The sequence below is a fragment of the Aptenodytes patagonicus genome, chromosome 2 (assembly GCF_965638725.1).
Source record: "Aptenodytes patagonicus chromosome 2, bAptPat1.pri.cur, whole genome shotgun sequence".
NCBI classification, from domain to species: Eukaryota; Metazoa; Chordata; class Aves; order Sphenisciformes; family Spheniscidae; genus Aptenodytes; species Aptenodytes patagonicus.
In genome coordinates, this window is record NC_134950.1 from 72,666,238 (window position 1) to 72,691,011 (window position 24,774).

The 24,774-nt window shown below is 39.7% G+C and overlaps 1 protein-coding gene across 1 annotated transcript; it reads right to left on the reverse strand.

Moving 5' to 3' along the window:
- Positions 1-204: 204 nt before the first annotated feature.
- Positions 205-24,774, reverse strand: SLC6A19 (solute carrier family 6 member 19). The gene is made up of 12 exons (XM_076330203.1): positions 24,505-24,774; positions 15,663-15,803; positions 13,954-14,091; positions 12,484-12,665; positions 11,595-11,705; positions 10,712-10,824; positions 8,258-8,386; positions 6,558-6,714; positions 5,639-5,843; positions 4,892-5,051; positions 2,131-2,293; positions 205-906 (listed from the first exon to the last, which is right to left on the reverse strand). Exons 1-12 carry the CDS (start codon positions 24,704-24,706, stop codon positions 697-699), a joined length of 1,911 nt encoding a protein of 636 aa, XP_076186318.1. The 5' UTR covers positions 24,707-24,774; the 3' UTR covers positions 205-696.

A 24,774-nucleotide genomic window follows, 5' to 3' on the forward strand; every position in this document is an offset into this window, starting at 1 on the left:
CATGGACCTCCCAGGCAAGTGGTGCACCCCTTGCTCATGGGTGCCAGAGAAGGCAGATTTTGCCATTTCCTGAACCGCTGCTGCCCCATTGCAAGATTACCCCTTCTGTCATCAGCAAAAGCAGCACTATCTCCTGGGAACTTGGAAGTAATAGGCAATTAATAAAATATCCAGAATTATAAATGAATCAAACTGTCATTCTCATACTTAGAAATGTTTTTATTAAATATTTTAAACTTCTGCATGAGACAAATAATATTAGTGGCTTTGTGCAACACAGTGGCATGTAAAGTAAAAACAATTTAATGTGCAAGAGAAGTCAGTATTAAGTTACCCTTCATATTGGCCACCCAACCAGAATGATTGCACATGGAAGAGTCACTTATGGCATGTCAAGTGCAGTGCATCCCCAAACAGAGAACTGCAAGCCAGTTTCAAACAAGCTGGCTTCAAAACCAGAAGAAGGACAAATGATTTGGCCTGGTGCCCCAATCACTTACAAATGTGGCTGTTTTGCTTCCAGGATCCAAGCCATTAACTCTTCACAGTGCATTGCATTGTTAAGTAAACAAATGTTTACCTGGAAACAACACATAGTTATCCTTTTATGAAAATAAAATCAACTCTGGATTCTTTAAAAAAAATATTTTTACTTTTCTCACTGACAAAGCATTCTTCCACATTTTTTAAATTGTTTTATGCTGAATACTTTAAGTTTCCATTAACAGAAGTCTCAGATGTGGCGGTCATGAGGCCCGTATGGTCGTTTTTTTTCTGACAGCAATTTCTGATGGCTTTGTAGATGGCAAAGCCAGGGATGCTCAAACTAGGCACTCCAGCGAGGATTACAATAATAGCATACACCCAGCTGGGATATTCAACCTTCTGTGTTTTGGGGAACTCCTCCTGAAAGAGCAAACAATAAAATTGTAGAAAGTTGTGAGGGGCAAATACCTGGGAACATGCACCCATTCAATAATTCAACAGATCAAAAATGTAATCAGAACAGTAGCTAGCCACAACAGCACAACAATTTGCCAATTCCACAGCAGTTTCCATCTCAAGGGTTTCCAGTCTCAGCTGTTTTGGACTTATTTTTACTTAAAAGCGATGGAAAGAAGATGGCATGAAAGAAGCAAGAGCCAGGAAGGGAGACTGGTGGGACTGCTCCTGGCACGCTTCCTGGGCACAAAGGAGTGTGGGGCTCACAGGCCACCAGGGCTTGGTGGCCAAACAGCCTTTGAGTGGGAAGGCTGAAATCAAAGGGTGTGGGAGAGCTGAAACATTATTAAAAAGGAAGTGAGTTTGCCAAGGAGGAGAGAAGAAAGCAGTCCCATTTCCCCATCTTCTTTTCTCTCCCTTTCTGTCTCTGTCTTATGAAAATAAAAATTCACCTTTACAAATTAAGTAAGTGTGCTGCATGACTGTTTCTGCTTTAAGGATGGCGACTGGTATAAGGCCAGAGAACAAAAAGCAGAGCTAGACAGGCAGGGAAGAGATGGGGTGACAGAGAAAATGATGGGACCCACATTTTTTCTAAAATGCCCTTCTCTGTACCACATAGAGCTTTTTATTCTGCAAGGGGCAGAAAGGAAAAGTAGGTAACATTGCTGCAATTATAATTTAAATTGTACCAATACATTTGGAAGAGGAAAAAAGAAATCTGGATATTAATATTAATTAATATTAATTTCTTCTGTCAGCGATGAGTAACCAGCACTACTGCAGTTCTGTGATTTTAAATGCACACAGAAACAAATGCAATATCAAAATGGCTTCACAGATTTGGTCCTTTGTCAACATAGAAAGGTTGTGACATTTCCAGCTCTTCTATAATCCCTACTGGGGAACTGACATCTGTTTCAGTCTTGCCCCACAACTGGACTAATGTTTTGGTTTTGCCCACTTTGGAAAAGCTACTCAGGTGTCACTATATACCGGTTGCAGGCATCACAGCTGAATTTAGGACTTCTTTTTCTAAGCATTACTTTTTATTATTACTTTATGTCTTGTAGTAAGTTTTTTACCAGAAAACTGTTTCAGATGGGAGATGAATATAACTATGACTCTCACATTAAAGAAGAATACATAAAATAATTCTAAATAAATATTTTGCGTTTATATACTTACATAGCTAGGGTCCCAAACGCTGTAGAGCAGTTCTTCGTTGACTTTCACCACAAAATAAAAGAAGAAGATAACTAACATAATGAGAGGACTGATAACTCTCCAGGTAACCTGCCAGAAAATATTGGGCTTGTGTCCAATCATGAACTCAATATCCTTGTTAAACCTAGAAACAAAAAAGAGGAAGTTCAGGACAGTAAAAACTGGTCAGGATCAAAGAGTGCCTGCTCATAAACAGGGAAGTCCAAACTACACCTGGCTGTGCTTCCCAGGACTTCGCTAATGTCAATGTGAAACGAGGATTGAGAACAACATCAGGAGTTAGACCTAAGTAGTTCAAATTAAGACAGATATCATTGCAACTACGTTAGAAGTTTTTAACTCATAGTTCTCAAAAGTAAGTCAGGAAAATTATTTTTGGAAATGTACTTTCTTCAAGAAGTCTGTGAAGCATATGCAAAATAGTTTTGACATGAAAGAGTCAATGCAGATGGACTTTCCCTATAATATGTTGCAGTATTGTTTCACAATTTTTTGGTAAGCATCTCAGAGCTGCACAAATTAAAAGGAATGACACAATATTAAAAAAGAGCAAAATCAATTTAGAGTAATTTAAAAAATTAGATTCTATGCATAATGTTTGCTTAATTTGGATTTCTACCAGTTTTCTTTCTGAGGTTGAGTACTGAAACAATATTTAACTTTACACATTATTAAGAACACCTAAAAATGTGTTATTTGGGTTATTCATAGAGCATGCAGTGGAAAATGGGGCAAAAATGTCTCCACACGAAGAAATAATCCCTGCATCGAGAGTGATACTGTCTGTATCAGTCCTGAAACTATTTATGACCTCTACATATGATGTAGCACCATGTGCACACAGTTCTTAAAAAATAATTATTTTGGAAGTTTGGGGCTTCTATTGTTAGTCCTCTTGTCTGGCTTTCCTGCATATCCTATGGGGATAAGTCTGAGGGGACTGTTCAGTTGGTCCTACAGCTATGAACAACACACAGAATTGAGTTGAGTTTCAATTACTACGTAGATTTATTTTATCTTTTCATCCCTAACTTCTAAGATCTAGGTATCATTCCTAAAATGACATGGAGCCCCATGTCCCGACTGCAGAGTGCATCCAGGTGTAGTTCACATGAGTGTCATGGATAACACGCAGGTTCTCCTTCAATCAGGAGAGCCATCTTTTTACCAATGACCCTTTCTCAGAAAAAGGTCGCAGAAACTCATCTGGAGCAAATAACACCACCTTTGGGCAGCCCTGATAAGCTCTGTACTCAAAGAGGGCTACAGCAATGTGTACTGGCCAGGAACATGAAACTCTTTTCTGAATCAATCCCCACCCCTCTGTGGCCTCAGCCCATGTTTGTGTCCTGGGAATAGTTTTAATTTGACTTTGTAAAGTGTTCTGAGATTTTAAAGGGAAGGAAAAGTGATCAACACAGACTTTTTTGTCCTTAACAAATTAAAATGAGCCTTCTTTCTCTAGGGGACTCCCTCTGCTAGCCTAATTTGCCTAAGCTGATTCATGCCACCTCAGGTAATATAAAACTCTAAGTATGGGAAGGTGGGCCACAAAAGCATTCACCCCATCACCAGGAGCAGCACAGCTTGGAGGGTCTGGCACAGGTTCAAGCAAAACCTATGCGTGATTGAAGTCCCCACGCTTTTTTCATATTTCTTACGTATTAATGATGAACAGAAAAATGGTGAAATTTGATTTATTAATCATAGAATCATAGAATCATTAAGGTTGGAAAAAACCTCTATGGTCATCGAGTCCAACCATCAACCCAACACCACCAGGCCCACTAAACCATGTCCCTAAGTGCCTCATCTACACGTCTTTTAAATACTGTCAGGGATGGTGACTCCACCACTTCCCTGGGCAGCCTGTTTCAATGTTTAACCGCTCTTTCAGTAAAGAAATTTTTCCTCATCTCCAATCTAAACCTCACCGTCACAACTTGAGGCCATTTCCTCTCGTCCTATCATCCTATTAAATCTCTAGAAAGTTGATAGGATAATTACTCACTGCTACAACTGATAAAGTCCTGAATCTATCACCTGAGAACGTATATCAGTAGCCTTGGATTTGCATCCTGCTGTAAAACAATATGTGCAGCCTGACTGGAGATCCCTGCGTTGGACAGTATCATTTAGCATTCACTTTAAACACTCCTGGGCTATACCTCTGTTTTAAACTTTCAGCTCAGTGCCAATGTGCTTGTACTTTCCTTCTGCTAACTCAATATTTAATGCAATGATCCTGAAGAAGATTTACTGTAAATGTCACCATACTTAAAATGTAAATGAGCTATAGTGGCACTTACGCAACTGTTGCAAATATGTACATTCTGATGCCTCCTTTAAAAATAAATTCTTTGCACTCATATTATTATACTCTAGGGCGCTGGCTAATGCTTAATATTTTCTTGCAGTATCTTAGGGATGTGTTTATTTTAGCTGGTTGTTATAGAGCATTATCTATTATAATGTATTAATAAAGTGGAAAGCTTTCATGTACAAACAAAAAGCCCCACTGCACTCTTAACAAAGCGTTTTTTCTTTTTGTTGAGAACTATTTTAGAAACCTAAATCATATAAGCAACCCTAAACGACAGTTGCATAATTTCAGTGATTTCTATAACAGAAATTCTATGCACTGAGATGTAGCAAGGTTGCAGCTATACAACTAATCAATTTATGCACTAGTTTCTAGTAATGATTAACTTGTATTTCATACCTGTCTATTCCATAAATGTAGACGACTGAAAACATCTCAAAAAATGCAATTATTAGCAAGGGAATAGAGCCAGCGAAACTGTCAAATAGAGCCAGCCAGTAATTACCAGACTTCAGCACAAAAATAAAAGCTATCAAGTAAGACCCCATACAAATGAAACCTGTGGAAAAAAACCAAAACAACAGCACATTTAGGCAAAGAAAGCAAAAGAAAAAAAAAGTAAGATATTTTCTCTGTAGCTAGGAAGCTTTATAAGTAACTTTTAGTTCAATTGCAGCCTGAAGGTAACCACTTTATTTTTTGATGGTACTCTGAGACATCCTGCTTCTATGGAGGCAAAACAGCAAAACTCTCCCAGCATTGCACAGGTGGGAGATGGTGCAAATAAAACGGGAGAAGGCTGAGGAGAGAAACAGGTCCTCTTCCTTCTAGTCGGTGGGACAAAGTTGCACTGAGAGAAATCCTGCCTGGGTGAAGGACTTGGTCCTCCAGCTTCCCAATGGAGGAGGTGATAATCATCATGAGCAGGCTGACGGGCAAGCAAGGGGGTGAGCAGCTGTCTACAGTCTCAGAAGGAACCTCACAGGAGCTGCCACGTTGAGGGACATGAGAAAACCTTCAGTAGGTTATCTAGGAGTCTTAGGACCATGCCAGATCAGAAAGTAGATGGGTGGTGGGTTCATTTTTCAGCATACAAGCTATTCCCTGGGGAGGGGGGAGGTCACTTGTCTCTAAAAAAGCACTTACCAGTAACAAGTTCCTTAGGCACTTTGGGGGGTATAATCTTAAGATCTTGTAAAGGTACAAGCACACCTTCCATATTTCCAAACATAGATGACAAACCCAAGCAGAAGAGCATGATGAAGAAGAGAATGGACCACAAAGGTGAGACAGGCATTTTGGTGATAGCTTCAGTGAAGACAATAAAGGCTAGGCCAGTTCCTTCAACTCCCTGTGGAAGATTTCAGAAGCTCCAAAATTAGGTTCATTAACATCGTGCAGCACTTAAATTTACATCGGTATTCACTAGACTTGGTGTATGCTACACCATACCACAATACTTAGGCTTTTGTTTCCACAAAGACCTCCTAATGCAGCTATATATTTACTGTAATTATAATACAAATTCTATTTCATGGAATTTTATGGACACCTATTTTCATCTGTAATTCACCACCTTAAAAAGGTGCACCCATTTAATTCTTCTTGTAACTTTTTTCACCCCAGTGTCAAGGTCCATCTTTCTGTGTTGTGACACACTCATACTGATTGGGACAGGGCTTGCTCCAGCTGCTTCCTCGCTCTGGGAGTCTCTTCCCTAGTCATCTTGTCCCACCACGGCTGCAACCAGCTAGTTCCAGAGAAATACATGCTGCTATTTTGCCAGCTACATGAGGTCAGCCTAGAACACTTGTGGTTCTAGTTACTAGTCTGACAGATTGCCAATACTTTCCAGAGGAATTAAACAGTTCTCCTCTTCAAAAGCAAAATGGGGTGAACAAAAGTAATTCTTCAGTCCAAGAGTATTCCAGGCCAATTGCAATCAATCAGTGGAAATATATAAAAACCCAACAACCTCAGAAGAAAAAGCAATAGGCAATTAAGAAATTGCTATGCGTTCCTACCATATTTATGGTATTGATACGAGTCAGGGTGCTAAACTTACATCATTCAGGAAACTTTCCAGATTACAGGATTCAAACTTCAGTTTTGCAAAAAGCGTCGGATTAGTCAAGTTACATAGCTGCTGCATTTGTTCAAAGTTATCTTGGGTTACATTACCTTCTGGCAAATCAAATGCATTCATCAGAGTAAGAATATTACTGAAAAAGTGAAATAGAAGCAATTTGAAATTATTTATTTGTAAGCATCCTCAGGATTCATTTTCATCATCAAGCAAGTTATTAAGAGCACGATGTCTTTTATAAAGATACAAAGGAAGCAATGTTTCTGTTGCTCAAGATCAGATTTAGAAATTGGGAAGTCCAGCAGTTTTGTGCATGTGCAATTCTTTCTTTCTTCTTCCAAGGTGAGTCTGATACTGTCTTTCACGGCACAGATGACAGCTAAATGGATGAGCACTCTAGGGACCTGTGCAGAAGTTAGGTGTCCATCTTTGCACTGCAGACTGGGAACCAGTTCCCAGACGGAGCAGCTTCTGGGAATGTGTAAGGTGTCTGCAGTTATGTATCATGCACCTTTACAGCTGATGTGGAAGAACTTGACTGGAACCCGCAGGGTCTGGCAGCCCTGGTTAGAAGGGAGTCTGAATTGCTCTGGTAAAATTAGGTACCTCTGACGAGACCTAAGCATTTAAGCTGTCCGGGAGGCAACCTAAATACAGAGCTGACAGAGGGACCAGGTTATATTACATTCATGCCATATGTCAGCTCAGCAGGCATCAACTATTGTGAATTCTGGTTGTTGTTTGGGTTTTTTTTGCAGAGTTTCTAGACAATTTTCCAGTGGTTGGTAAAGCGTCATCTAATGAATTAAAATGTAAGGAATTTCATGAATTAATTTGGGTAATTTCCCAGTGTAGTACGCAGAGTCACTAGCAGTACCTGAGGTGCCTACACTGCAATCCAGCTGTGGCCAGGACTCTGCAGGACTGCCAGAACTGCCTGGTCATGGGGAGCTTTCTTAAAATGGGCAGTGCTTTCAGTGGCTCATTGCAAGTGATCTCCAAAGCAGAACTGCATCGTTTGGCCACTATGTCAGGAGGTCTTTGAGGATTTGACGTCAGCCATAGTAGAAATATCAGCAGCAGCCTAGTATCCCTTTTTTGTTTGTTTGTTTTTGAAGTATGTAATGTAAAATCCAATTTTTCACAGAACTAGTTTTGTTGAAACTTGCCTTATCCAGTTAAGTAAATACATTCCTTCAGAACATTTCATATCCATTGTTGTAACCATTAAATGATTAATTTTTCACATTTACCTCTAAAACTATAGATATTCTATCATGTTTTAGTGAAATAATGTACCATGAACTGAATCTACCTTTATGTAAATAGAAATTGTTACATAAACTGCAGTTATATTTGAAAGAACTGTCACAAAAAAACACATTAAAATATGGAATATCTTCTTCCTCTCTTGTTATTTTTGGAAACATCAGGGAATTATGTAAAATATGGTTGCTTACGCAACATCTATCTAGGGAATAAGGTGGCTCAAATAATTATCACTCCCTATGGGGCTGCTACCACACGATTTAAATTTTTTGAAGTAAAGAGTGGTCTGATACCATGTGGGTCAGGAGCTGCAGTTGTTCAGAAATAATAAATCCATTATCATCAGGCTAACAGAGCTGCCTCAGCCAAACAAACCCCTGTATATTTTGGAATTTTTTTCAAGAACTTACTTGTCAAAACAGTCATCATATCTTTCTGTGGCTCTGAATCCAATGATGGAGTATATGACAGTTGCTGCATAGATGGATGTGAAACCATTGATCACTGAGATAATCAGGGCATCTTTCTCACAGTTATTGCTGCAATTCAAAGAGAAAAAAAGAATGGATTTCAAACACGTTCCCAAAATAAATACCAAAAACTGGCTACCAAGACTAACAAAAAAAAAAGTAGTCTACAGACGCATAGGTACATCAGTATGGTCTCTAAGAATATACAAGTACAGCTGTTAAAGGTAGATTTAGTGAATTAAAAATTAGTGCCTTAAGCAGTTTAATAGCTATGCTTTCCCCGTCCCCCCTCAAATAATCCTATTCATAAGGAATAACTGCCTGAGTTGTTTCCATGTCTGGCTCATGGAAAGTAAAACATGAAGGGCAAAAAAGTATGTCTCCTCCTTTTCATGCCTGGCATGCACGTGTGCAGACACACGTTGGCATAAGCTGTATCTTAGCTGCAAGATGGTGTTCTGCTGCAAGGTGAAAGATTTGGGTTTGAATTCAGACAGTCAGAAGGGAAAAGTGACCAAAAGTTTTCACAGCACTTTGGTATGGTGAAGGTGCAGTAGCCAAGAGCACTTGGGAACAGTTTTGTTTAATTGTTGGACAGAAGATGGTTCAAAATGTCCTCAAGTTTTGGAAATACAATGGAACGTTATGCTGATAAGGTTGGACAGACAAGGTATTATATTGTGAAAGTTAAACTGCTTTGTAGAGACTTCTCTGCTGCAGGCACTTGCCAGCGTATCTGTGTTAAGATGAAAAAATTGCAGAGCCAGAAGGGGATTTTCATCTGAGAGAGAAGATAAAGAATCAATATTAAATTAGTTAATGGTTTTATGAGAAGGCTGTAAAGCTCTAGATATTGTATTTCTTTTGGGCAAGAGAGGACTATTGAGATTAACTTAATGTTGTCATATTTAATTTTCTGATCACCTTCAAGAAGAGGGGAAAGACAAGCCTGTCCAGCCAAGACCTGTGACACTGCGACCTTTCCTCATTTATAGTGTCACAAATAGGTCTCTAGTGTGCAAAAGGCATTGAATTGAAATTCCTTGCTGTACTCTCGTGTCAGTTTTTTCACTGTAACATGAGATTCTCAATGACAGGCTTGACAAAAATATTTCTTCCCTTCAGAGAAAGTAAGATGCTCAAGCTCCTCCTGGTTATGAATGAGTGAATCCCTGATGGCATTGAAAACTCATGGTGTTTCCTGAGATGTTTATACTCCCAAGCCACCTGGGAGCAGAGTCACTCACACCTCGTCCAGCTGGTGATGGACTGCAGGTGGCCCACCACCACAGTGTAACACTATGGTATTTGCATGTTTTTTTCCTGTATCTCCATGGGAATTTCATTACTTTCTGCAGTTTCCTCCTTAAGTCGTGAATGATTGAGAACTGAAGGAACGTGGCTTGGTGCCACAGCTCTCTGTGTTGGAAAAGCAGGAGGACACTGCTCCTTTTCTTTGAGTCTCTTGGAAAGACGCAGAACATTCTCAGCCCTGCTCCTCACGGTTGTGGGAACATTGACTTGGACCTGAAGTGTGGCTTGTCACCTTGCACTGAGACTCACAGGCACCAAAAGTTCCGGATGAACTTTTGAAAAATATCTGAAATCAAGAGTGGTGGCAGGGAATTACATCAGTGACTGAAATGTTGCTGTGGTGTGGTTGAACCTGAGCCAAAACTGAACCATAGATTTCTGAATGCATGACGAAACCAGATAACCAAAACTTAATTCAGAGACATTTGTCAAAAATATTAGGTTCAGAGAATGCTGCACAGTTTGTCTTTCAAGAGGACAGTGCTGAAGGGATGGAAGGCACCAAGAGGTGCTGGCAGTTGCTCTAATATTTGTGGAGGGTGGGTGTAGAATATAGCACCATGTTGTAATTTGCTGACTGGATCATTCCCTGGGTGATGGGAGTTTGCATTCCATCTCTTCCCTGGCCCCATCGCATATATAAAGGAAGGAACTGAATTTGAATTTCAAAACTCCTAGATATATATTCTAATCTCTAAGCTAAAGATTTAAACTGTGGTCTGTAAATTGCTTTGAAACGTGCGTACCATCACCCAGCTCTGACAGCGTGGAGACAAAGGGCAACACCATGCATTGAGCACTCCCGCAAAGGGAGCTCCCGCTCATCAGCTGGTGGTGGGCAGCCAGCCCCCTTCTTTCTAGCCTGCGCCACCACGTCTTTCTGCAGGAAATCAGCCAGCACTAGGACCTAAAATCTTGGCTCAGGAGAGCTAGGATCAGTCAGAGATGTGCCTTACACGGCTGAGGGGATGGTGTCCCGGTTGCAAGTAATTACTGTATAACGATAGGGCAGAAGTGGACATGCTTCATTTGAAAGAATGAAATATTCATATAAAATTTGGCTTTTGCCTGGCTACTTACTGAACAGAATTGTAACTGGAGAATGAAATGAGGCCTCCAAAGGCCAGGGAGAAAGAGTAAAACACCTGAGCACCCGCATCCAGCCACGTCACTGGGTTAGCCAGCTCGGTAACCTGAGGTATCAGACATATAGCTTTAAGCATATGCAACATTGCTATTTAGACTGAATATGAGGGATTTAAAACAATAATTAAAACAAGAACATTAACCATGCAGAACTCACCATTTTTGAAGATTGTTAACAAATAGGTCAATACTTTTGTCAAACTTACTTTTTCTTCAAAAAGAAAACCTATGTGTAGGTTTTCTACAAGTATTTTGAAAATTGATAAACAAATTACTTTCCATAGCTGACAGCTGCCATGCCTGTTTCCAGAAAAGGTGTTTATTATTTAGCATGAATAATGATCATTCAGAGGTCTTCTCATGGAAAATGAAACCCCTTTTAATTTTGTTTAAAAATTGTTGTATAGTTAAACCATTCTCTTAGGTCTTTTGTCCGTATAGCCATACTGATTAGATGGGTTCTACTCCCAAATGGACTATTTGTGCTTTAAAGTTAGACTCGTCCTTAACTAGAATACAGGAAAAGAAAGCAAGCCCCCTTATGGCAACCCCATTGCATTGCTCTGTGATGATCCTTCCATTTTTTATAACAGATTTTGATGGGGGGTGGGGGGAGGGAGAGAGAGAGAGACAATGTGTGTGTATATGTATCTTTTACATCTGATGCAAAGGATTCACCTCCCAGAATCAAGATTTTAAAGGTGTCTGAGGGATAGTTAGAAAAGCACCAATGGAGGGGACTAATTTTCGATCGGTTGTTAATTACAGAGAGAACTACATCGTGTTTCATTAAGGGATGAACCGTGCAGTGACTTACATTAGGGGTGAAGAGATACACAATTCCATTAGTTGATCCTTTCAGTGTCAAGCCACGGATTAGAAAAATGGTAAGCACAAGGTATGGAAGAGTTGATGTTACATACACGGCCTGCACAAGAAGCATGTAAATAAAACACTTAAATAAAACAGAACACTTGCATAAAAATAGCACTGCAGGGAAGAAAAGAGGGGAATAAACAAGGTACTGTGACTAACAATAATGGCAAGTTTCAAGGGAGTCACAATTAACATACTGCAGAAAACCATGTTCAAGAGAAAGAGTATGTGCAGTACATTTTGATAATAAACATTTTTACAGTTATAGTACTCTATTTAAGACAAATTGTCATTGTTGAAATTCAACTCAGATCATTCAAAAGCAGCATAAAAAATAATCTACATAAAAAATAATCTGAGATCAGGTTGATGCTGCTGATGCAAGGATGGGCTCTTAGGGCTTTGCTGGGCAGCAGAACATTGGTCACTCTTTCAGAGAGGTAATATTAAGGACTAGCACAAACCCAAATAAATCTACACATGTATGTTTTGAAGAGAATGGCCATAGCAAAAAGACAGAGTCCCTTGATCCTGCATTAAAGGTTAATATTAATGTTAAGGTGGTAATACCTAAAGAATGTTTTATTAGGACAAGGAATATTTATAAGGACAAGGAAGCCGAATTGCTCACAAAAATCTCCACATAAATCAAATCAAATCAAATTTCATTTCATAGCTTCCTTCTTCAAAAAGCAGCCCCAGTGATGACACATGAAGTTTTAGACATGCTTTTACGTAAGAAACAGGCAATTTCTACAGTATGATTAAGTCTGTTTAAATAAGGAATCACAACAGCATAATGAATCTCATAAAAAAACAAAATAGAGTACCTTTCCTGTTGTTTCGATGCCTCTGATTGTGCACACGTACAGTACACCCCATGCGCATGTTAAACATAACAAAAGCCACCACTGTATAGTGCCTGAATCGTCAATGGAAGTGGAGATGTTTAATGTTTCTCTGTACCAGAAATAATCTACAGGAGAGCTCTTGGCACACTCTTCTACGTAATCTGTAACCACAAAATGGTTTTCATTCTGTATGTCTTTTATTTACTTGAAAAAAAGGAAGTTAAATAATAAACACCACGGTTCTAAATTATACCACCTAATGCCAAAGAATTTGTTGTTGGCAGATTTCAGGTTCTTAGAGGCTGGTTTCATGGAAAAATGAGAGATTTAAAAGAGAATTGTTTAACAGGAATTTTAATCCAGATTTTATTGTTATTTCTATCAATTCCAGCATGCAGATAAAATCTTTGAAGCTCACTCAAAGACTCTTCTATCTTTATAATTTTTCTTTTTTCCTACAAAAATCTGAGGTTAGAAGCCTCTTGTGCCAAAGAAAGCGTGGAGAGGATTTCTGAGCGTAAATGTATGTATATTGCATGGAATATTTTTTTTTAGTAGAAGAAAAGCAGTTAGGCGGATGTCTTTCAACGATTGTACACTTCCTACCTCATCTTAAAAAAACCAAACAGACAGCTTCGGGCTTTCCACATGCATCCTGCTCTTTCTTGCCTGATGGAGTGTGGGCACCTTGCCACAGCTTCCTGCGGCCAGGCGGCTCTTCCCCTCCCACAACTCCTTCAGATCAGCAATACTTTGTCTTTCTGTTTTGTGGGGCATCTTTCAAGGTCTTGTCAGCTCAGGCTGGATTTTCAGCTCCCTGCAATGTGCTGACCTGTGCAGTATTCTGACCTGGCCTGCCCTTATATGAGGCTTTTTATCCTGGGAGGAGAGGAGCAAAGCTCTCTGAAGAGCTGTTCACTGACCCACCAGATAAACCTGCTTCATATAGTTTCATGCAGGGCTGACTATGGAAAACAAAGCTGCTGTCACCAAGCAGTCTGCAAGGAGCTATGAACTGTTGCCATATTGAGAGATACAGGTGTTTCATACGGATTATGCATCTCTTTTTTTTTTTTTTTGTTTCCTTTTCAAGATGCTAACGGAGGGCTGTTGCTGAAGAGATGGATGAAATATATCATCTAACTCTGGAAAATGTTAATGTTTATGCTAGACTTGCACTTTGTGAATATTCTGTATGCGAACATATCTGTCAAAATCAGCCCTGAAGTTTCATATAAAAAGTCAAAGTTTGTCTCAAAGATTAAGCATTGATCACATTTTATATAATGTGAATTTTTACAAAACACAAGTATTAAAATAGCACAATGTTCCTGGACTCCAGGACTGCCATTCCTTATTGTTGTTTTACAGAAAGAGACGCAATTAGGCTAATTGCTAGAAATGGAAAAATGTGCTGCACAACAAAATACAATATTTCATAAAATATACCTGTTCTGTTGTCATTGAGAGGACAGCTACTCCAAGGCAGGGGCTCTTGGAAAGAGTTGAAGAAATACCACATTACCCAGGCAATAATGGTATTGTAATACAAACCCACCAGGAAGGATACAAACATTGCCGCTATGCCTGGAAAAAATAAAATCAGAACACAATGTAAATTTCAATACTCTTAGTCTTCAAGACATATCAAAATATACAGTATGAGCCTCAACCTTTCCCTACTCTCCTCCCCACCCTAATTCCATGGTTTATAGCCTTTCCCCTCTCCTCTCTTTGTTTTGGATGTAGGTTTAATCACTGTGAATTCGTTACCTAAAGGTTGGACAGGGGAGTCCTACATAGATGTACAGCCTAAAACTACCCTGGGACTGAAGCTGACATCCGCTTAGAAGCCAACATTGTGGGTGGACTAACTACCTACAGACACTACACAATCCTGTTCACAGTCTTGCCCGCTGATATCTAGGGAGTTTGGGATGCTGGGTACATGTAAAGCTCAACTGACTTGGGATTTTGCCTAAATGAGACCCAGATTGTCTTCCCCTTCCACAATGTCACTGCAGAGGTCAGCAGATGTGTTTGGCTAATCTTTGTTGTATGGGATGAATAGCTGCCAGGAGGCACAGTCTGTGAAAAGATACAGGATTCAAGCTGGTATCTCTCCTTCTCCACTTGCTCCCAAGTAATCAACCTCTGGTGACTTCTCTTGCAGACAGTAAATGCTAATGATTAGCTCCTGAGGGCTCTTAGGTTCTGAAGAAGTTTGAAAAATTTCAGATGCAATGATAAAATACCCTTTGTAACTGATTTACAGATGCAATGGATGCCAACAACAGTTCTAACTGGCTGTGCTTCTTCCCTTTCAAGTGTGTGGTAATCACAGAATCACAGAAGAGCTGAGGTGGGAAGGGACCTCTGGAGGTCATCTTGTCCAAACCCCTGCTCAAGCAGGGTCACCTACAGCCAGTTGCCCAGGACTGTGTCCAGGCAGATTTTGAATATCTCTAAGGATGGAGACTCCACAACAGCTCTGGGCAACCTGTGCCAATACTTGGCCACCCTCCCAGTGTTTCCTGATGTTCAGATGGCACCTCCTGTGTTTCCTGTGTAAGGAGGTATCTATCTGTGGAGTTTTTAATGCTGTGTGCATCATGCTGCTTTTACTACATTGTCAAATAGAGTGTTTGAATACTCAGAAGTCTAATACGGATATGAAGAAGTATTTTCTGCAAAATACTGTCTCCATGGCTCTTAGCGTGTTACCTCTCTCAGATGTAAGAAAGGAACATTACATGGAGCTGAAGTCTGGTAGACCAGCTTGGAAAAAGATTCAACTATTATTTATCCACAGAAAGGTTACAGAACAAATTTTTGGCACACTTAAACGTTCATCCTAATGGTAAAAACAGCCATTATCGATAACACAGAAAATCTCTCTGAAACCCAAAATTGGTCTCAAATTAAAGAAGGGTTTTAACTGGACCCATAGTACCTGGGAATGTGGACACAAAATTGTCTTAGGGCCTTATCATGATTAGTGTGACCTATCAGTGGAGAGTTAGTGAGAAGGGAAAAGAAATAGATCCTGGAGTCTCTTATGGCATGCCGGAATAAAATCCTGAAGCTTTGCTCTTAAGGTTATCAGTTCAGAGACTTGTGCTTTCTCAGGTGGCTTTTTGTATCCTCTTCAGACTTACCAACCCCTTTCAGGGTAGGGTGGATAGAGCTCCAGACACCCACACTGCCTTTCCTCAGCCTTTGACCAATGGCAAACTCAAGATGAAGCAGGGGGATACCCTCCAGGACTAGCAAAATCAGGAAAGGGATCATGAAGGCTCCTGAAATAGGTAAGAAAAAAAAGATGTTTCCCATCAGTGAAGTGCTACAATAAAGCACAAACTTCAGTTCTGAGGGCTTTTGAAACAGCAAGCGAGTTGTAAGCATACTTGTGAAAACCCTTCTCCAGTTTCTGAACAATGCTTTTGCCTGATTGCCCAAGCAGGGGACTTCATTACATATGTGGTTTCAGGTAGGAATCCTTATTCTTCCCACATGACAAACATAAACACAAATTATACATGCCCAAGGTTAAACTTTGAAGAAGCCACCTTTGGATTGCAAGTGGAGGAAAGGTAGTTACTTTCCTGGAATGACTTCCTTTTATTTCTGCAAAAGTTTATGGTTTTATAATTGTGAATCATGCAAATTATATGAAGTAGTTGAATGAATTAAGCAAGATGCCTCAAAAGATTAGGCAGTAGTCTGGGGCTGTCTGCCTAAAATAACCAATAACTTCCTGGCAACTGTGTTCAACAGTTTTTATGTTTGAGTAGAAGAGATCTGAAGTTCAGGGTTCAAACCTTGTTAATTATGACAAGACTGGTTAGTATAGGACAAGTTTTTAAAATCAATTTTTTCCTGAATAAATTGTCGGACATGGAGATAACGTATAACATCACAGTGGAATACCAAAGTGCAGAGTTAAATGCTTGAAAATTGCTACATACTAGAATTATGGTTATCTGTCATTACAAAAAGTCTTTAAAATCCTAATCATAGGCAGTAAATAATCTAAGTGCATTAAAAAAATGCAAAACAGTATGTGAAAGTTCAGGTCTGGGTATTTGCTGACTTTATCCTCATGTATGCAATGAAAATCAGATAACAGTGAAAGAGGAAATTTGAAGAATGGAAACTATAGTTTTGAATTCAAGGCAGTTGAATGTTTTTTGGAAGAGCTGAACTGCATGCTTTTCTGCTCCATGGGGTATCTTCTTGACATTGTCTACACCAGAGTTTTAGAAATGATCATTACTGCAAAGTCTTCATTTTCTGTGTACTTCAATGAAGTCTGATAAAAACAATATTGTTGTATCAAGTGGCCACTATTATAATGAAATCGGCCAGCTATGCTTTTTGCTTTCCACTCCTATGGAATTAAAGTAATGCTAGTTATTCACCTGTCTTTCATTGACATTTTTGAGATTTACTAATCAAAATCAGTAGTTTTGAATACAAAAAATGCTATTCAAAATGCTGAGCACTTTGAAAATGCACACACCACACATCAGGTTGAATGACTAATCACTGATGCACCACCAAATATATTTTTTGTTGAAGCCAGTTGCCAAAGGTAGCTGTGTAGACGTTATATTCTCAGACTTCAGTAAAGCATGTCATTTAGCAACAAAAAAACTTCTTACTAAAAATTTAACACTTTTCAAAGTCAGTGTAGCTCATCTTGTATGCATTAAAAACTATCTATCACTGTAAAAACAGAGACTGACAAACTGAAGAGGTTTCAAAGGAGAGACAGAAGAATAACTGACTTCGGATATATTTTTTATTAGTGAAAAACTGAAGGACTTAATATGAATTGTTATTTGTAGAGAAGTTTGCTAAACTTCCAACTCTGCTGACTCTTCCTCTCGGTCTTCTGTGTCAGTCTATCACCTTGGGAAATGGGTAATATGGACATCATCACCAAGGAGGACAGTATCCTATTTATTTTCTTCCCCACTTCTCATATCTCAGCTACGTTCCCTTTTCCAGAGACCACGTAGTCCTTGCAAGAACAAAAGCCTTGCATTAGTGGGGAGCAGCTACCTGTTAGATCTAGGAACCTCAAGTTGGTACTCTCTCACCTTGGAGGAAAGAGGCTATTTTGTAATGCTGGAAAGGAATGAAGGATGGTGGTCCGTCCTAGATTTGAGGAAACTGAACTCCTCTAGTTGCAAATTCAAATTTAGCACTGTGATCTTAGCTGAGATATCATTACAAATGGTATCAGAGCTAAAGCAATTACTTCCTGACTCATGTCTTTCTGAATATGTATTTTCACATGACAAACATGTGAAACGTATAGGGCATATTTCAATTTTAGAGGGACTAGGTTCACTTCCAAAACAAGGTTCTTCCCCTCTGCCTTCCCACCACTCCAGGGACTTCTACAAAATTACTGGCAGCAGGAGCTGCTAATGTCAGATGTAACGGGGCAGTCCTCTCTCCATGACTTGTTGACTGGCTGCTGAAAGGCAACTACACCAGAAATGGTGATGTACTCTTCAGCTGCCTGTGCCCCGGAGTCATTGTTGATGATGTGAAAGTCTTACCCAACTCTGGCAGAGGTTCTGGGATTCGTTGAAACTGTGTCAGGCTTGGTCACTGCGAGGAACTGACTCCCTCTGTCCTTTCAGACAGTTTCTGGCATTTCTAAAGGTTTGTCCCATTTTGTCTGTATGAACTTGCTTAGCTGTGCTGGAACATGCGCTGGCATGCATGTAAGAGCTCCTCTTCGTCTGATTAGACATGCAGCGCATGCAGATTTGGCTTCAAAGAGTTTGTTCTCTACCGATACCCCACCCTATTTCTGTGAATAGCACTTCTCCCAACTGTTTTATTCTTACTTTCACAGAAAACATGATTTTTGCAGTGTACGCGATGAGTGCCCTCTCACTGTTGAGATCTGTCCCCCTACATGGCTTCCTTCCTACCTGGGAGGGTCAGTGGGACAACCTCCACACACAGAGCCTCTGGCCTTCCACAGAGACAATGTTACTTAATGCGTGGAGCTGCAAGCAGCCAGAAATATGTCACGTGTTCCAACCTCATGTCAGGCTGGCACACAGTTTCCCTCCTGTTGCACTCTGTCCAGGAGCTCTCATGTGGGTAAGATGAGATAAGGACAAGATAATTGTGTTTATACCAGCAATTTTTAGTTCCAGAGTATTCTCTCCGTTTTAAGCTCAAGACACCCCCTAAGAGTCTGAGACCTGACCCTACAGAGTTTGTATGGCTGCTCCACCTGTACCTTTTCTTTTTACCTCCCCTTTCAGATGGTGGATAGGTCTCTGCTGTATCGCAATCTCACTTCTCTCTCGTAAAGCCCTTCCTTGGCAATGGTAATTAAGTCCAGAAGATGGATCTGTACAGCTACCTGATCCAGATACTCCTCATTTGCACTCAGGGTAAGTCCTTGTCACCCTTTGAAACGCAACTTGCAGTGATTTTAGATCATCTCTTGAAACTTAAGAATGGACTGGCAGTTAGTTCTGCTAAGGTGTATAGCTTAACTACCTTTGCTCCTAATGGAGACACGTCACTTTTTTTTCCATCAGGTCAGTAAGATCGCTTAAAGACTTGATTAGAAATTCCCCTGGTCAAAGATCTTGTTGTGTAAGGAAATACACAGCCTTTATAGTCCTTTCAATCTATGACCACTTGTTTCTTATCATACCTGTCAAAGAAGATTTTTTTTTTGGTAGTTACCATCTCTGTTAGCAGAAGGGAGGGAAGATCAGGCCATTTCCTATGAAGCATTAGAAGCATTTCCTTTAGAAAGCATTCAAAGGTAGTCTCAACTTTTCACTTTCAGTAGAAAGCAGGCTGATTGATATTCTGATCTGGGCTCCATTTTTTCCGTGCTTGAGGCATTCTTGCAAACCTTAAATGCAAAGTGGACCTCCACTCACACAGCTCTAGCAGTCTGGGTAGATATCATGCCTCACCCTCCAATATAGCAAGATTCAGCAACAGCACTGTCCCTACACCATAACTCTCCCTGTGGATAGCACAGTGCATCAAATTTGCTGCAAGACTCTCAGAACTGAACCATCTTCTGTGGTGGACATGCCACGAGCGCTCTATCAACCTCAGGAGATTTCCTGAGGTCTCGAGATACTTACAGAGGTACCTTTATTAAGATGTCATAAAAGAAGTCTTTAAGCATGACACATCTTTGACAGAGCAGTCAGATAAAGGGACTCCATGACCTTCCTTGCGCAGCCACAAAAAGGGGAAAGGATGCCCTTTGTGGAGCCACCTATCGCATGAAAAAGGTGTGCTGTCCAACTGTGTGCTCACAGCTCCCCAGATCCTCACTACCTTGGAATCACTGGGAAATAAATTTCAGGTTCTGGGATGGACACAAATGGAGAAGGTGGGTCTCTGTCCACCCCTTTTGTTATCACAGACATAAAGTACATGGTGTGTGTATACACCTGCAGTGCAGAATCTATATCCCTACACAAACAGATACAACTAAAACATTTCTAGCTTGAAGCGCTCGCCATGTATAGTATGGTAGCTCTGATGAGTTAAAAATGCAGGGTGTGCCATGTCAGAACTGGACAAATAAGTAAAACTACCTATATTTAGCTGTAGGAATATTGGTATATTTCCAAGAGAAATAAAATGGCAGTTCTCAATCACGTATGCCACTTTTTTCTCTTTCTTGGGTTCTTCTCTTTCCAGGGTTCAATTCTAACAGCCAGCTCAGAAATCCGGCTCTGCTGTATTTTCCATTTCTCTCAATTTCTCCCCAACCTTTCTGAAAGAAGCTGTAATGGAAAAGTAAGTGACAATGACTCTGCAAAGCTGCTATATGGGACATTAAAAAAAAAAAATCAATGCTTTTTAAGCTGTCACGGTTTTATGAACCTAAGAAATGAAACAATGATCTGAAAATAAATGTTGTATAGATGTATATGAACAATGAGTAATCTTCCAGTCTGAAAGCTTACAGCTGAGATATTAGATTCTCCTCCTGTTTCAGTACTGTATTTCAGAACACACAATATTTGGTTTGAACATCTGTATAGCTATTAGTCTCTCTTTAGTCTAAGAGTTTCTAATGTGAAATTGGAAAAATTTTTATTGCTTTCACATAATTCCTTATAACAGGAAGACAGGTAGACTTCAGACGGAGACATTTTTCTATGCTATCATATTCTTAGACCTGAACTGTAGTGAGGGTACCAGTACCAGTGAGGAACTGCTGATGTCATTACTGTCACTTCATTTAGTGTGGCATGCACAGAGATGAAAAAGTTTTCCCTCACGCAGTGGCAAGGTTTACTGCAGATATATGTGAGCCGTGGACTTAAAGACTTCTTTTTTTATCAGTGGTTTAAGCATTAAATATACATCCTCTTTTTTATAATACTTATCAGGGATGAAACAAAAATGTTTAACAGTTGATTAAATGATGTGTTGCTCAATAAAGATTAAACAAAAGCTATGTGTAATGTCAGAGAGAGCTATCAAATGACAGGAAATTTCAATCTCATCAAGCTGGTGAAAGCACCGAGGAAAACACCATAGATCTTACATTGTGTGTATATTGAAATCTAGTTCACCTGTGGTGATGATGCATTTTACAACTTTTAAGATGTGAAAAGGATAAAATGTGCTTTAATCTACTAAATTTTACTGGGGTAAATATTCCATTTTTTAAAATATAAACTCATAATCTATGATAACAAAAGTAAGTAAATTATGTAACCACCAATTTCTTTTTGAATATTTGGGTATCACAGTGTTAAAACACTATCATAGTGTTGTGTTTAGGAAGAAGCAGCCCTCAAATAATTTCAGACTTAAGTTCAAACATCTGAAAATAAGAGTTATCTATAAACTCCGTGTTCCTAACTACCTTCACTACAGTCAATTTGCAGAGAAAAAATCCACCTTCCTTGAAGTCCAAGTACTACAAGGGTAAATTTTATACTGCACTGTAGTCCTTTTATGTTTCATGAGGGATATACAATGTGCAAACACTGATTCACAAGGTAGGTGGACATCCAACCTCATTTGGGAGTGTCCTTGCTGAAAAACTGACTATCTACACCCTTGCTACCAGACCTCACCCATGCTAAATGACTCCAAACGTTCATCCATATAACTCATATTTCAAAAAGAAAGAAGGTAAGATAGCAAAGCCAACCCTCAGAAAGTAGAAACTATTTTCATGAGGTAGTCTATGCAACTTTGATTCTGCATGCATCTTATGAGACAGCCTCTAATTGATGTGATCACATAGGACTTTTTCCTCATCCTCTGCAGATATTTACTGTGTGGTAAATAGCTGTATTTTTTTCTCTCTCTTAATGCACAGCCATAATCCACCATCATATCCAAAGTGAGCTTTAGGACTCTATAAAATAATCATGCCAGTGACAGACTGAGGAGCAGCATAATCCTGCCTCCAGCAAAAGAGAGCAGCAGGGATTCCTGCTGCTCTGGACCCAGGATTCAGTGAAGACATATCTTGAAGACATAAAGTGTGAAGACATACACCACCCAGGGTAAAGGCACCGGACAGACTAGGGGAAAATGGAGCTGCCTCAGTGCACTCATGAGTGTGGTGTATGCTTTGTATTAGTTAACTTGGAAGAAGGTGCATAACGTTGCAGTTTTCCCCTACTCTGTTACAGAGGCACATCTGTGTCCCTAAGTGGGCCACACAAATGCAAAGATGAATGAATCATCTTGGCAACCATGTTGAGTGGCAAGGACTAAGGCAAAACTTGTCCAAAATGTCTAGTAAATATGTATTTCCAACTGGAGGTAGCTGACGCCAGACTTAAGAGTGTCTGTGCAATCAAAGATGATGCAGAGTGCTGCATCTATTGGGTGTTTGCTATGCTGTGAACATGGCTGAATGGGAATTAGAGATAAAGGAACCAGAAAATCTCATGAAGTAGAAAATGTCTCAACACCAAAATATCTTCAGAAATAAGAACTTCCAGATCTGTTTTTACAATACGGATAGTCACGTGTTCAAATTCAAAGCCATCTATCCAAAGAACAGCAAGACCCATTTTTTTTCTGATTGAAGGGAGAAGTTGGAGAACAGGTGCTGTAATGAGAGGATGGCAGTGGTGGCAGGAGTTGGATTTAGACCTACCAGAAGAGGCTGAGGTGCACTGTACAGCAGGGAAGGAGGAGGAATTGCACAACAGCTCTACACCCTCACATGTGATGCAGTTAAGGAGGCCTTCCTAAGAAGCCACAGGAAGGCGTTGCTGTTCACTCTTATGTATTGATATAAGTCACAGCATTTGGTGTTATGCAGAAGAATTGATAGAGAAAGTAGCAAGTCCTGCTACGGGGACACATATCTGTACAGTAGCTCTAAGCCCAGAGCCAGCTACGTCATTTCTTTGCTATGTCCTGCCTTTCAACTTCTGCCTAAAATTTGAGTGAGAGAGTCCCAGGGAAGCAAGAAGCCTGGAATAACTGTTGTTAGTGTTCCTGAGCAAGGACAAGCCACAGGATGATGAGAAAGGAAAATAATTGCTGCCAAAGGATAAATTAAAACACAGTATTGACAGACACACACAAGCAATTCATAAATCTTCACTGACATCAGTCAGAAAACCATGATCCATACCAAGTTCTTTGCATTTGTTGGATGTTCATTTTTCAGCTGCATTTCATATGGCTAGAACACAAGGGAAAGGAAAGGAAAGGGAAAAGAAAGACAGAAAAGCAGGAAAGTGCCTATAAATCAACCCTGGGAAGCAGGGCATGTCCACATTCTAAGACTAAGTAGAAGAACCTGAGAAGCCAATGAGTGCCATGAATTTTGGAGATATCCATCCACTTTTTCAATTATTTAAAATTGTCACACATGGAAAAGGGGTTATGATTTTTTTGTGTGTGTGTCTTGTAACTGTTTTGTTACAAGAGTTGGCTGTGCTGCAAATGACCTTCAGTTTGCACTGCAAACTCTAACACCAGCCCATTAGAAAAAACTTAATGTTAAAAGCATCTCTTCTTGCAACTGAGACATCTGTTGTTAAACATCCCTCAGTTTGTACCAGCAGCTGCCCACAGAGCCCTCCTTGGTCTCGTCTCTAATTAGGAAAAGCAATTTTTAAACATCTCATTGTGTACATTTAATGAAAATTACTTTGAAATACTGTTCCTTAAGAGAAAAATTTTCTTTCAAGATCAAACATCACAAAGGAACAAACACTTTTTACACATATCCCAGAATGAAATGCAGATAACAAGTAGATAGTGGGCAGAAAGGACTGTCAGAAAATGAGAAATTTATGTTGTCATATAATATTTAAGCAATGGCTCAGCTCAAGATCATCTTTAAAAACAAACAGCAAAAGAGTGAAACAAAATTTTTAATATCGTCATTCAGTCCTAACCTGAACCCTAAGGAGTCACAGTAAATTATGTGGTGAATAGCATACATTTGGATTTTAAATGACCTAATAACACCAACTGCTAAAAAAATATTCTTAATGTTAACTACTTTCATGCTGTTACTCCTAGCATAAATTACACACACACTGATCCTGCAGCTGATGATACGCGGATCAGTCCAAAACCAATGAAAACCCTATTATGAAAAGATCATTTGGGATTGTGATCAGAATCATACTCCCAAGTAGTTTATAAATATTTTTAAATATACATTATATATATGTATGTATGTAAAGTAACATTAGTTTTAGATTGAGAAAATATACTATGTACATGACAGTGCAAGACTGAGTTGATCAGTCCTGTGTCCTGAAATAAAAACAGTCCCTTCCTTTTCTTCCATCATTAATGTGACTTCAGTGGGTGTTCATAACCTGTGAAATAAATAACCTTCTCCATTAGACAGTCTTCTAGAGATGAACATCACTGTTCTTACAGGAACTGACCAGTTCTGAACATATTCCATTATTTGTCTCCCAAAAGAGAGATTAATCCTAGTTTATAGCCAAAGTTAGCTAAGATATATTAAAGACATACCTCCTCCATGGCTCTGACAGAGATACGGAAACCGCCACACATTTCCTAAGCCCACGCAAAACCCTACGCACGTCAGCATATACTGAGCCTTGTTATCCCATTTTGGTCTGGAGTCTGCCTCTTCTTTCTCAAGGACCTCAAGTTCTGCATGGGAAGGTATCCTGTCCTCCAGGCCAGGATTGGGCAACTGTAGCTTCACCATATTTTAAATTTCCTGACTGAAAACGCTGCCCCAGTGAGGAGATAATGAAACAGGCAGCTAGTTAGAAA